Source organism: Letharia columbiana (genome assembly GCF_014066305.1).
Source record: "Letharia columbiana isolate WasteWater2 chromosome Unknown Sc0000007_s0, whole genome shotgun sequence".
Lineage (NCBI taxonomy): Eukaryota > Fungi > Ascomycota > Lecanoromycetes > Lecanorales > Parmeliaceae > Letharia > Letharia columbiana.
Genome location: NW_023501043.1, coordinates 902,832 through 918,177, shown reverse-complemented (window position 1 = coordinate 918,177; position 15,346 = coordinate 902,832). Strand labels below are relative to the sequence as shown.

Here is a 15,346-nt window from a genome sequence, read left to right as displayed (position 1 = left end):
CGTATTATATGCTTTCAAATAAAAAAAGAATTATTAAATTTAGTCTTATAAATATTTAAAGATAAAGAATTTAAATATCGCTTATTAAAGTTCGCTCGACAGTCTTAATTAAAAGAAATAATTATAAATCTAGTTTATAGGCCTTTACTCGTAAGATATAAAATATTAAAATAATACGATTTAATTAATTAAGGTCTCTAATCTCTCGAATTACTTTCGAACCGTAATTATTAAACTTTAAATTAATAATAAATAATTATTAATAATTTTCTTTATAAGATATTAAATAGTTAACATTAGTTAAGATTATTAATAACGCTAGCGAGATTAATAGATAACGTGATATTATCTCGAAAGATCTTTATAAATAGACTAATAAGAGGAGTATACTCGATAAATTCTATATAAAGTAATTATTAAATAGTAAGAGTTTAAATAATCGATTTCTAAATATTAAAAAGTAAGATATAATCGTATAAACGTAATTTCTAGACTTCGAATAAATTTAATTCGTTTAAAAATACGTTATTCGAGATTTTCTAGGATTGTCTATTAATTTACTAAGAAAATAGAAGTCTTATTTATTATAAGAGTAATATACTTTAATAAATCTCTTTTAATATATTTCTATATCTATACTTTATAAGTCTCTTTTAATATATATCTAATAATATATTAGTAATATCGAAATTATTAACTTATTATAGAGCTTCTAATCGTAAGTAAAAGAGAAATAGAAGATTTTTCGAGAAGGAAATTAAGTAAGATAGAAGATTAAACTATTAAGAGCTATATATATATACTTCGAAAACTATAATATCGTCTTTATATATCGATATATCGATTACGTAGTTAGTTTATATTAATAAATTAATTTAAAGCTAAATCGATAGCGTAGAGTTATATCTATAAGTCTTTCTAGATAATAGCTTAGTTTATTTTTTAAATAACTATTTATAAATAATAAAGGTCGTTCGCTTATAGCTATTCTTTATACTAATCTTTTACTATTTATTTTTCTACTCTTTTAAAACGCTCTTCTCTTTCTTATATATTTTTGAGAATCTATTAATTAATCTATCTAGATCTTCTAAAAATCGTATTAAAATACATTTTATTTTATAGAGAAAGAAGCTAATAGAGCGATATAATCTTTTATTAAATATTAAAAAATTAACGAAATAATAATAATAATAACTATATATATATATACGTAACTTTTTAGATCTTTCTACTACTTAATTAACTAATTAGAGACTCTAAATAATTTCTCTATCGAGTATCGTTATTCTCGAGTAAGGAATAATATTATATTTATTCTTCGTTAGACTAATACTTCTTAAACTCCTCTTATTAATATTATAATATTTAATAGAATAATCTTTCTAGAATAGATAAATCGTAAATAAATAAAGAATATATTAAAGTATTATTTAAAGCGTTAAAATGTCGTTATAAGCTATATTATAACTATAAAGAATTTTAAGTAAAATTAGACTAGTAGAAGATACTCTCGAGAAGACATATCTATTCTCTAAAGCTATTATTATCTTTTAGTAAAAGATAGAGCTTTAATTTATTTTATTAGCGGGCTATAACTTACTTATTTCTATATCGATTTATAGAGAATTTTCACTGTTACTCTAATTCTTCTCTAGTCTTATCTTTAAAAGTCTTATTAATTCTCTTAATTTCTTACTATCGTAGCTATAAATCGTTCTTTAAAGAGTTTTATAATAATTTAATTTAATATAGATTCGACGAATTAGAAGTCTAATCGACCTTCTTAATACTACGTCTTTCTTATTCTTCTTAATAGAGTTTAACTACTTTAATATAAATAAGAGTATTATTCTTAATTATTTATATATTCTTATCGAGATTTCTAGCTATAACTTTCTCTACGTATTTATATAAATAAATTAATAGAATATAATCTCTATACTACTCGATATCGATACTATAGTCTTTAAATATAAGAAGAGATATATATTTAAAAATCTGCTCTAGATTTCGATATTTTTTTATATTTTTATTATATTTATCTCTTCTACTCTCTTTAAGAAAATAATTATAAATCTTAATAATACGATTCTTATTCTATAGTCTATTAGTATTTCTTATATAAAATATAGAGTAGATATTATCTTAATAAGAGTATATTCTAATATTCTCGAAATTACTACGAGACGTCTTTTTTCTTTTATTTCTTCTTAAAGTTCGTAATTTCTTAATACTATTTCTACTTTTAATTTATATCTTCTAGTAGAAGTATATACTAGCTAATAATATTATAATTTAACGAGTAAAGGCCTATGAATTAAATTCATAACCGTTTTTTTTGATTAGGGCTGTCGAGTAAATTTAGTGAGCGGTCTTTGGTGAGCGATCTTTGATAAGCGATATTTAAATTCCTTATCTTTAAAGAACTATAAGACTAAATTTTAAGATTTCTTTTATCTGAAAGCCCAATTACGTTCTATAATTTAAAAGAAAAATCTCGAAATTTTAATAGAAAATAAAAAAGTTATTCTAAAATTAAATAATGTGCATCTGTTTTTTAATTAGGGCTGTCGAACTTTGATAAGCGATATTTGAGATCCTTACCCTTTAATGATTATAAGATCAAATTTTAAAATTTCTACGTGATTAAAAAGCGCAATCTACGCTCTATAATTTAAAAAAATAATCTTAAAATTTTAATAGAAAATAGTAAAGTTATTAAAGGGTTAAAAGTAGGCGTAGTAGAGTAAGAGATTTTGATGATTGCGGACGCTAATTTATTTACCCGCGGTGACTTAGCCGGTCTAGCCAAAAGGCGTAATAACCTCGAATTAATAATTGGCTGCATATACAAATTCAAGGTTTTCAAGCTTAGCCCTATCTTATTCTTTTATACGAGTAAAGGCCTATGAATTAAATTCATAACCATTTTTTTTATTAGGGCTGTCGAGTAAGTTTTAGTAAGCGATCTTTAGTGAGCGATATCTGAATTCCTTGTCTTTAAATATCTATAAGACTAAATTTAGTAATTCTTTTTTTATCTGAAAGCCCACATTTCGTTCTACAATTTAAAAAAAAAATCTCAAAATTTTAATAGAAAACAAAAAAGTTATTCTATATATTAATAATATATACTTATTTTTTTAATAAGAGAGCTCGAAAGGGCTATCGGGCTAACTTAGCCGGTTTAATTAAAGAGCGTAGCGAACTCGAATTTATAATTAACTATATATATAAATTTAAGATTTTATAGCTTAGCTCTATCTTATTCTATTATATATTAGTATATATAAAAGAATAAGATAGGGCTGAGCTTGAAAACCTTGAATTTGTATGTGCAGCCAATCATCAATTCAGGGTCACTACGCTCTTTGGCTAGACCGGCTGAGTCACCACGGGTAAATAAATTAGCGTCCGCAACCATCAAAATCTCGCCCTCCCGCGTCTCCCTTATCAAAAAATTTACAAATAAAATAACTTTTTTGTTTTCTATTGAAATTTTGAAATTTTTTTTAAATTATGGAGCGTTATTTGCGCTTTCCAAATTTTTAAGAATTTTGAAATTTGATCTTATGATTATTAAAGCGCAAGGAATTCAAATATCGCTCACCAAAGTTCGCTCGACAGCCCTGATCAAAAAACAGGTGTACATTATTTGATTTTAGAATAACTTTTTTATTTTCTATTTAAATTTTGACATTTTTTTTTGAATTATAGAACGAAATGTGTGCTTTTAGATAAAAAAAGAATTTTTAAATATAGTCTTATAATTATTAAAGCGTAAGGAATTCAAATATCGCTCATCTGTTTACTCGATAGCCCTAATCAAAAAAAAAATTATGAATTTAATTCATAGGCCTTTACTCGTACTAATATATTAATATTAAACTTTATAGAATAGAAGGTTTAGTATATTTATATAAATTATATTAAAGTCTTAGCTATAGCTACGATCTTAATAGATTTTTCTTTCTCTATTATAATACGTCGTCGTTTATAGTTATTACTCTAAATCTTATAATAATACTCGTTATTAATAATAAAGATAGAATCTTTATTAAGCTTTTTTAGAATAATAATATAGAGATTTATTCTTTTATACTCGTTAAAATAATTTAATCGTAACTTCTTCGACTCTATTTTACGCTTAATTCTCTTTATAATATAATTATTCTCTACTTCGTATATATGCTAAAGAGCTACTCTTATAAGTAAGTATCTAGAGACTAATAGCTATAATTTATCTTTATCTTATTTTCGTTTTTTATTAATATTAGAAATCTTAATATTCTCTTAATTAATAGTCTTTTAATAAGACTTATAAAAATGCTTAAGTATAATCTAACGTATTATTTTTAAAAGATTTAATTAATCTTTTATTAGAATAGAGACTTTAATATAATTTACGTTATTAAGATATATTAAAATCTTATTAAAATCTTTACTTTTAGAGTTATTAATTACTCTTTATATAATAGTAGCTATAATAAGAACTTTTATACTCGTTTTTCGCTTAATTTCTTTAAATTTTCTTCGAGATATAATAGTTTATAAGTAATTATAGCTACTTTAAAATTATAGTTAATTTTAATATTATATCGAGTTAGTAAATAATAGTATATATAATAGTTATAGTAAAATAAATAATAAAATAAATAGAGCTATTTGCGGGGAGCGGGTGCTAAGACGCTAAAATTGTAGTCGGATAACTTATTTCTGAATAGTACGAGTAGATTCGATTTTTAATAGCGTTAATATAATAATATTACGATACTTCTTATTTTCTAATATATATAGAAAAGCGGTTATACGCTTTTAAGTCTATAACTAGTATAAGTTACTATTTAATAATAAATTATTAGTAATTATCTTTTAATCTAGTCGTAACGATTAATAAAACTCGTTTCGCTTTTAAAGAAGAGTATATATATATATATATAGTAAATATACGTATATTATATTTCTTTATAATTAACTATATATATAAATTTGAAATTTTCTAACTTAGCTCTATCTTATTCTATTATATATACTAATTATAAGATTTAAATAATTTATTATAATTTATTATATTCTATTTTAGTAACTAAATTTATAATATTATAATTACTATCTATAAATTTAATCTAGTAAGTATTATAAATATTTCTCGTCTAGATTTAGATATAATATTATTTTATAACGAGTTTAGGTTTATAAATTAAATTCATAATCTATCTTTTTAATTAGAACTATCGAGTAAATTTGATAAGTGAACTTTAATAAGCGATATTTGAAATTTTTAATATTAAATAATTATAAGACTAAATTTTATAGTTTCTAGATTTCTAAAACGTGTAAATTACGTTCTATAATTTGAAAGAAAAATCGAAAGATTTTAATAGAAAATAAAAAAGTTATTCCAGATTCAAATAACGTAAACCTATTTTTTTTTGATAAGGGCTGCCGGCTGTGGAGCAAATTTGGTGAGCGAACTTTTAATAGACGATATTTAAATTCCTTGCCTTTAAATATTTATAAGATTAAATTCTATAATTTTTTAAACTTGAAAGCGTAAAGTACGCTTTATAATTTAAAAAAAAAAATTAATTTTAATAGAAAATAAAAAAGTTATTTTATTTATAAATAACGTATATCTATTTTTTTAATAAGAGATCTCGAGAGAGCTAGCGAGCTAACTTAGATAGTCTAGCTAAAAGACGTAATAACCTCGAATTTATAATTGGCTATATATATAAATTTAAGATTTTTTAGCTTAGCTCTTTGTCGAAATGTGGCTGCAGGGGAGTGTCGAAATGTGGCTCCCGCGCATCCCAGCCACCATGTTTTCCAGCCACCTGATTTTGTACTGTATTTAGAACCTGGCCCCGGAGAGGTTTTGGAGAATCAATCCGTCCGTTCTACACAACACACACCACATACCTGAAATTCTAACAGGTTATGAGCCCGGTCTGCAGGGCATACAGGCTAAGTCGCTATGATGCCAGCTTCCTATAAGACTAATTCAGGTATAGAGTTATAACTACATCGTCGCATCGTCGCAAAGAACCCTCGTCGTCGTAAAGAACCCTCGTCGTCGCAAAGAACCCTCGTCGTCAAATAATAAGATAGTGGTATAGAACCCTCGTCGTCAAATAATGGGATAGTGGCAAAGAGGAACGTCGTGAAGGACTACAGACAATGGAGACACGTACCAGTGAGGCATACAAGTTCTATGTGGAATGACTACATTACTCCGAGGTGGAGTGTCACGTCTTACTCTTGTTACCTAGGAAGGCTGTTACGCTTTAGGGGCATGTCATGTTACCCCAGGAAGGGGTGTTACGTCAGGAAGACGTGTTACACCAGGATGGTGTGTGTTACGGCTGGAATGGCCTATTGTTACGGCTGGAATGGCCTATTGTTACGGCTGGAATGGCCTATTGTTGTTACGGCTGGAATGGCCTATTGTTACGGCTGGAATGGCCTATTGTTACGGCTGGAACGGCCTCTTGTTGAAAGGCTGGAATGGCCTCTTATTGAAAGGCTGGAATGGCCTCTTATTGAAAGGCTGGAATGGCCTCTTGTTGAAAGGCTGGAATGGCCTGTTGTTGAGAGGCTGGAATGGCCTGTTGTTGTTGAGGCTGGAATGGCCTGTTGTTGAAAGGCTGGAATGGCCTGTTGTTGTTGTCGAAGGCTGGAATGGCCTTTATCGTTGATGGGAGTTGTGTATGGCTTCATTTCTTGTTGGGTGGACTGGGAGCGTGGCTGCAGTCCCGATTAGAATGGCAGACGCTACTGCAGGCTACTGCAAGCCACACGCGCAGTCTTCTCCACCATTCCTCATATAGAATAGGAGGTAAACAATGGAGACGCGTGCAACTCAGGCAAACATCGTGTCGACAATCGTCTGATCTTCTGGCAATTCGCTGTCACTCAATTGGGCACATTTAAGGCTGTACAATTCATTGATTAACGTCGCTACCGTCGTTCCCATATCCATAGTCGTAGAGACCCCCCCCCAGAGGATTCTTTGCCCCTTCCACCACCCCATACTTGGCCTACACCTCCTCCTGAAAGTCCGCTTATATCAAGTCGACGCCTCGCCGGCGCCCCAATCTCACCGTCGATACCCCTCTCGTAGTATTCCGAGGTGATACCCTCATAGAGCTCAAAGCCCGAGTCCTCCCACATGAACGTCCAGCGGTCAAAATCCTCCTCTTTCAGCGTCCCAAAGAGCTGATGCTGAGCCCAAATATCGCGACACGGTAGCTGGTATTTGCGAAAGAACTCGCAATCGCAGTGGGTCTCGTCATCCAGCTCTTTCAACTCGTTCGAGGCCATAATGAGATCACCTGCCGCGGTGATCTCATCCGCAAGGAGGGCTTGGACGGGCATCGGAAATTGTCTCGATATTTGGGGGGTTGTTGAGGAGGCGCGACATGATCCCGGCTATGTGCTAGGCAATTTGGGCTGTGGAGGGTGGAGAGGGAGTCGACAATGATAGAAGGTGGTAGAAAGCGACGATGACATGAAAGAAACATGGGACGAAAGCATGGGAGCGAGGCATGAGCGCGTCTCCATTGTTTACCTCCTATTCTATATGGGGGTTAGTGGAGATGACTGCGCAAGTGGCTTGCAGTAGTCCCGCAGTAGCGTCTGCCATTCTAATCGACACCGTGGCTGCAGGGGAGTGTCGAAATGTGGCTCCCGCGCATCCCAGCCACCATGTTTTCCAGCCACCTGATTTTGTACTGTATTTAGGACCTGGCCCCGGAGAGGTTTTAGAGAATCAATCCGTCCGTTCTACACAACACGCATTACATATCTGAAATTCTAACACTCTTTAGTATATATAATAGAATAAGATAGAGTTAAGTTAAAAAACCTTGAATTTGTATATGCAGTCAATTATAAATTCGAGTCCGCTACGCTCTTTGATTAGACCGGCTGAGTTAGCTCGATAGCCCTTCTACGCCTTCTTATCAAAAAAATAGGTGTACGTTATTCACCCTACGCTGCGCAACGGGGCGGGGTGGGGCGGGGTTTTGGGTACCCAACACCACCCCGCTCCGGGTCGGGGTTTCAACGGGGTAAGGTGGGGTCGGGGTGGGGTTTTTCCATCGAGGTAACGGGGGCACCCCGTTACCCCCGCCAAGCCTATCAATCAAGTTAGCTCGGGGTCGTTACCCTCGTAACGTCTCCGTAGCGTTCCCGTAGCGCCTTAATCTCACATATCTCATTATCTTTCTAAGCACCTATATCTTATACTCTAATTTAGACTACGATATCGTATTCTATACTCTATTTTATCGTAGTTCTTAATACATAATATCAAATTTTAGAGGGGTCGCTTAGGGGTATTTAGGGTTCATCGGGGTAACGGGGTATACTCCGAAACCCCGCTCCCGGGTCGGGGCGGGGTTAGGGTTTCGAGGAAACTCGAAACCCCGACCCGAAACCCCATCCCGACTCCGACCCCCCCCGAAACCCCGTCGGGGTCCCCCGCTCCGTTACGTAGCGTAATTCACACATAGAATAACTTTTTTATTCTCTATTGAAATTTTAAGATTATTTTTTTTAATTATAGAGCGAAGATTGCGCTTTTCAATGGCGTAAAAATTCGAAAATTTAGTCTTATAATTATTAAAAGGCAAGGACCTCAAATATCGTTTATCAAAGTTCGCCCACCAAATTTGCCGGCAGCCCTGATCAAAAAATATGTGTATATTATTTGATTTTAGAATAACTTTTTTGTTTTCTATTAAAAGAATTCAATTATTTTTTTCAATTATAGAGCGTAAATTACACTTCTTGAACTTGAAGAAATTATATAATTGAGTCTTATAAATTTTGAAAGGTAAGGAATTTAAATATCGTCTATTAAAAGTTCGCTTATTAAATTTACTCGATAGTCGATAGCTCTAATTAAAAAATAGATATATATTATTTAATTTTAAAATAACATTTTTATTTTCTATTAAATTTTTTTAATTTTTTTTTTAAATTATAGAACGTAATTTACGCTTTTAAATAAAAAAAGAATTATTAAATTTAGTCTTATAAATGTTTTAAGATAAAGAATTTAAATATCGCTTATTAAAGACTTATCTACTCTATTAAAAATACTCTTTAATATAAGCTTAGATAGTCGAGTAGTAATAATTTCAATAAAATTCGAAACTCTTTCGCTTCGTTCTCGATTCGAATCTATAAATCTCTCTCGCTAAAAAATCGTAAAATCGTAAAATCGTAAAAATTATAAAATTAATAAATATTATAGAAATTATTAATATATATAATAGAATAAGATAGAGTTAAGTTAAAAAAATTTAAATTTATATATATAGCTAATTATAAATTCGAATTCGCTACGCTTTTTAATTAGATATCGCGGATAAATAAATTAGCGTTAGCAATTATTAAAATCTCTTACTCTACTTTAAACCCTTTAATAACTTTACTATCTTCTATTAAAATTTTTAAATTTTTTCTTAAAATATAGATTATAATTTACGCTTTTTAAATATAAAAAAATCTTAAAATTTAGTCTTATAATTCTTCAATGGCAAGGGATTTAAATATCGCTTACTAAAGATCGCTAATCAAAGTTGCTCGAGACAGCCCTAATTAGAAAAATAGATATACATTATTTGAATTTAATATAAATTTTTCACTTTCTATTAGACTTTTAGATTTTTTTTCTTATTATAGAGTCTAATTTATACTCTCTAATAATGTAAAAATTATAATATTTAGTCTTATAGTATTTAGATTAAAGTATTTTTACTCTTCTAGAATTAAATCTAATCTCGAAATTAGATCTAAATGTTACGGGAAAGCGTAACTACCGCTAACCGCAGGGCTAAAAGAGCGTGGATCCCGCTTAAACAGTAGAATTCTTCTAGTCACGCTATATATCCGTAACAATTGCACACTTCGAAAAATGGCGCATGTCCCCATGCGCTGGCCTACACGCATGTTTCTATATAGGGGCCCCCGGGTGTACCCGTAAGCTACTCGCAGGCCTGGTGCGCAGCTAAGGAAGGCACGGGGGTTATGAGCCCCCACCAAACCCAAGTGCAGCGGCGAGTAACCTATTCAAAGCTGACCGACCACACCCGGAGTCGAACCGGTGTTGCTATCATTTGTCACGGGAAAGCGTAACTACCTTAGCGGAGGGCTATGAGCTGCGGTAACCGTACCTATACTAAATTAGTAAAAATTATCGCCTTTTAACGATTACTTAGTAATGTACCGTGATACTGGAAATTTTTAAGTACGTTATATATTTTTAGTGGTGCTTTTCGTAGAACGGTAGTAGATTAATTTCTCTAAAAAAGCGTATTAATTTCAATACGATAAATTTAGAAATCTAAGATATTACGATAGTAATTATAAATTAGTAAAATTACGATATTTATAGAGATATCTTAGTAATAATAGATTTATATAAATTACTTTATATAATTAAATAGACTATTCTCTAGCTTAAGTAAATTTAATCGAGTAATAAAAATTTATAGAGTAAGATAGTTTCGTAGTTCGAATTAGCGAGTATATCTATTATTTAAAATTAATTAATTTTATAAATAAAACTCTTCTTAATATATCTTAACTATTATTATAGAATTCTTAATTTTTTTTTAAAATAGTTCTAGATTTTATAACGATTTCTCGATTTTAGAACGATATTATAATAATATCGCAACGATTTTAATATATAAAACGTATTAAAAATACTATAATTATTTTAACTCGATATAATATTTTATTAATCGTATTAAGATATATAATCGTTAATTATTTAATTCGTTTTTTATTCTTTATCGTTTAAAGGCGGAGGTGGTCTACTAACACGTCTTAATAAAGTAATCGTATATTTATTATATATATATCGTAAAAGAAGATCGCTATTACTCGCTAAGGTATCGCTAACCGCAGGGTTAAAAGAGCGTAAATCTCGCTTAAATAGTAGAATTCTTCTAGTTATGCTATATATCCGTAACACTAAAAATTAATTACTTTTTATAAATTGATTTCATAGGCCTAGACTCGTAATAGATGTTAAAATTAACTTCTTATTAATTAGATCTAAATTAATTTAAAGTTATTTAACTCTTTAAAAACTTATTATTAATATAACTTCTCTTTTCTCTATCTAAATTTAACTGTTATTTTTATTATTTATAGAACTTATTTTATACTTTCTAAAAATTAGAATTTATAAAATTTAATCTTATAGTTCTATGTAAATCTTACGCTACGTAACGGGGCGGAATAGGGCGAGGTTTTGAGTACCCAACACCACCTCGCTCCGGGTTAGAGTTTTGACGGGGTAGAGTCGGGTCGGGGTAGGGTTTTTTCACCGAGGTAATAAGGGTACCTCGTTACCCCCGTAACGCCTATTAATCAGATTAACTCGAGGCTGTTATCCTCGCAACGTCTATTAATTAGATTAGCTCGAGGCTATTATCCCCGTAATACCCCTACGATATCCCTCTAAATACAATCTCACATATCTTCTAATTATCTTTCTAAGCATCTATATCTTACACTCTAATTTAGACTACGATATTATATTCTATATTCTATTTAGAGAAACTTAAAATTCATCGAGATAGCCGAGATATACTTCGAAACTTCGTCGAGGTTTCTCGCCTCGTTACGCATCGTAGTAAATTTTAAATTAAAGTATTTTTACTCTTCGAGAGTCGAATTTATCTCGAAATTAGATTTAAAAATTAAATACTTTTTATAAATTTAATTTATAGGCCTAAACTTAGTATTATTATTTTATTATTATTATTATTATTATAACTATAGTTATAGTTATAATTATTATTTTAATAAGTACTTAACTTAATAAAGTAATTTAAATAATTATCGCGTACTATATAGATATATATCTCGCTAGAATAAAAATAGGCCATATATGAGTTCTTAGTAGAGATATCTACTATGCTAGATCTATAGACGGCTATTATAATACTATAGAATTAGCTATTAGAATAGACTATAATAGTAGATTATTAAAATAAGTAATAGTGCTAGCTATGGTAGTTATAGTAGTTATATTTAGATTTAAATTTTGATGGCGCGTAATAAAAAAAAAAAAAAAAATTGAAATAGAACATCGTAACCCGAGGCTTCTTTAGGGGCGTTAAACGCCGGGCCCTTAAAGACGTAGTCCAATAAATTATAAATTCATACCCTAAAGAATAATCAAGATTTGGGCAAATTACCGAATTATACCTCGAAAGTATAAATCCTTACCGAATCATACTCCTAATTACTGAATCATACCTCTACACCAAATCACACTTAAATATGGGGTATGATTCGGTAATTTGTTATTGCTTGGGGTATGATTCGATAAGTTATCAAAATGGCCTCAACCTACGAAGGAGATAATCCACGATCTGGCCTATCTGACCATAGAAGTAAGAGATTTTCTCCAACCGTATTTGATAAGAATTCTATCAGTCTGAAAACATCAGATGAAAGTCGAGTGGGGGCAATTTCGACTGCTCGAAGGGCCAATCACACCCTACGCTTCAAGGTTTACGGGGTTCATATTAGCAGCGACCCCCGGGGGCCCTGCGAAGGCCCTGCGAAGGCCCTGCGGGGGTAAATATTTAGGTCCAAATAAGGGTGTTCTGGCTGTCAAGCGTAGACACTATTATTAGCAAGTCAGCTAAAAAGGCTGGTCCCGGGGGGTGTCTACGCTTAACAGCCAGAACACCCCTATTTGAACCTAAATATTTACCCCCGCAGGGCCTTCGCAGGGCCCCCGTAGAGGCCGCTACTAACAGTTCACTACCCCGAAAACGCTTCCGGGGCCCTCTTAAATACCCAGGTTATCCTACACTTTATGCTGCAGACACCCCTATTTAGGCCTCCGTAGGGCCCTAAAGGAATAATTTCTAATAGGCACCTAGCTGTATCTACAAGTAGGCCACTCAAATAGACCACTGTAGCAAGTACGAATCCTTACCAAATCATACCCCGAGCAATGGCAAATTACCGAATCATACCTCATATTTGGGTGAAATTTGGTATAGGGGTATGATTTAGTAATTAGGGGTATGATTCGGTAAGGATCCATACTTTCGGGGTATGAATTAGTAATTCGCCCGCCAAGATTTGTATGAATTTGTAAGAATCCAAGGTTTTGGGGTATGAATTTGTGATTTACCCTACGCAGCAATGATCAAAGACGATTCCCCCCCTGCGGAGCACAAGAGCCTATAGATCCGCCACCGCAACCTTGTAGACTTACAGGATGCATTGGATCATTTTCTTAAGAGAGCATAGATCCACAAAGCCATCGAATTTGTTGGGCGAATTACATTTTCATACCCCAAACTATGCAATCCTTACAAAATCATACCCCATCTTACATTTTCATACCCCAACGGGGTATGAATTTGTAAGATGCCATTAATAGGGGTATAATTTTGTAAGTTGCCATCTATAGGGGTATGATTTTGTAAGTTGCCATAGTGGCCTGGAATTGCTATCTAAGGGCTTACTTTCGAAATTTTATAAAGGCTTTAAATTATTAAGGAGAGGATCCGCGATCTGGCCCGTTAGATTATAGAAGTAAGGGAATCTCTTCGACCGCATCTAATGAAAATTTTAACAGCTCCAAGACATCAGACGGAAGCCGAGTGGGCCAACTCGAGGGCCAAACGCAAGCACCCCACCCCACAACACCACACCACACCACCGTCATCGACAGCGGAGTCGACGACCACTACCTGACGCTCAGTGGAGCCTACCGACCGCCATCTGCCAGGCAGCTACCGCTATCGTTCAAGACCCCCGTCCTCTACCTCTCTTTGGCATATCACTAACTAAGGTGACAGAAGCCCGTCGTCTTTGACCACCACTACGTCCTCTGGTACACTTTACGCTTCCAGGGCACAGGGACGGCTACATCTACAAGTTGGTGGCATCTTACATTTTCATACCCCAAGAAATGGCAACTTACATTTTCATACCCTAAGTAGTAGCAACTTACAATTTCATACCCTATTTTTTTTAATAAGGGGTATGAAAATGTAAGATGGGGTATGCATTTGTAAGGATCGCATAGTTTGGGGTATGAATTTGTAATTTGCCCGAATTTGTTCGGTCCCCTCAGCCTGACACTGACAGGCTGCTGACCGATTTCGTTGCTGGTGAACGCTTTCGAAGTCTCGTCAATACAGATTGTATCAATGCGAGACTTGAACACCACCATATTCCCAATGAGTTCCATCGATATCCTTGAACAAGGTACGAAGCTGACCTTCCGCTGATTACGAATGTTGACTGGCATTAGTGGAAGGAACATGGCGCAGCACAAGTGCGACAATAGAGGACGGTCTTCGGTCTTATCTATAAACACTACCGAGGCACTGGCGACACGTGCTAAGACATTGTGTAGACAGAGCAAAAAGCGAAGCCATGTTGTGTCCGTTACACGCCTCTTGCTAGGCTTTCGCTGATCGATACACAATACCTGATTTGTTCTGGTCCGAGAGTTACCAACGTTCTAATGGATTCTTTGGTTGCGGAGATTCGTACAATGAAGAAGGTAGGGTTAAAAGTCATGTTATAGTCCTTTTCTAAGTAATGTAAATCTCTACTAACGACCGGTGCATATACATGGTTCCGATTTATAATAAAGCAGCTAGTAGAAGTCAGGGGTATCCAATACCACAATTACGAATGGAAGAGATAGCACTCTTCACGAAATGGACTTCAGCAAATGTACATGTTGTTCTCTGCTTCGACGTGCCTCAGCATCTACGCGATGGACTTCGAAACCTTTTATTGTCGCCGTCAACAACGCTTGACCTGTCTCATCCTTATTCGCTTCATGCGATCGTCCTTGGAAAAATCATCAAAGCCTTCGACGCCTCCGTCTGGTCTATTTGAGACTCTGTGAGGATGATTGAAGTAGTAAAGCTGCCACCACAGCATCTTTGACACGAGGAACCAACTCAAATTGATATGTCTCTAGAATCGGCACGGCGTTGCCCAACAAGCAGCCAACTTCCCCCTACTGCATGACTTCGCGCGGCATGTGGTTCATGCCTCGGAAACACTTGACGTTGCAACAGAAACAACAAAAAGTATCCTTTGCCAACACGAGTGGTTCTGCAAAGTGCCCCCTTCGGACACGAGTTCCAACGTCTCACGGCGGACAAATCAAGCACTCCGCTTTGAGGTTCAGACGTTGCGGAACTTAAGTGCACGATCTAAAACTAACGAGGTAAGACTGCGCAACGAGATAGACTTGGTCAGTCTGCATTCGAGTATCTCTCGAATCCTACCTCAATTGACCTCGGCAGGCCTTCAACACCATCACGCA

At 33.4% G+C, this 15,346-nt stretch overlaps 1 protein-coding gene across 1 annotated transcript; it reads right to left on the bottom strand.

The window, feature by feature from the left end:
- Positions 1-6,963: 6,963 nt before the first annotated feature.
- HO173_003278 (uncharacterized protein) lies at positions 6,964-7,380 on the bottom strand (the record flags this gene model as incomplete). Its single annotated transcript, XM_037305205.1, has 1 exon — positions 6,964-7,380. The coding sequence occupies one exon, from the start codon at positions 7,378-7,380 to the stop codon at positions 6,964-6,966; it is 417 nt and encodes a 138-aa protein (XP_037168070.1).
- Positions 7,381-15,346: the final 7,966 nt, after the last annotated feature.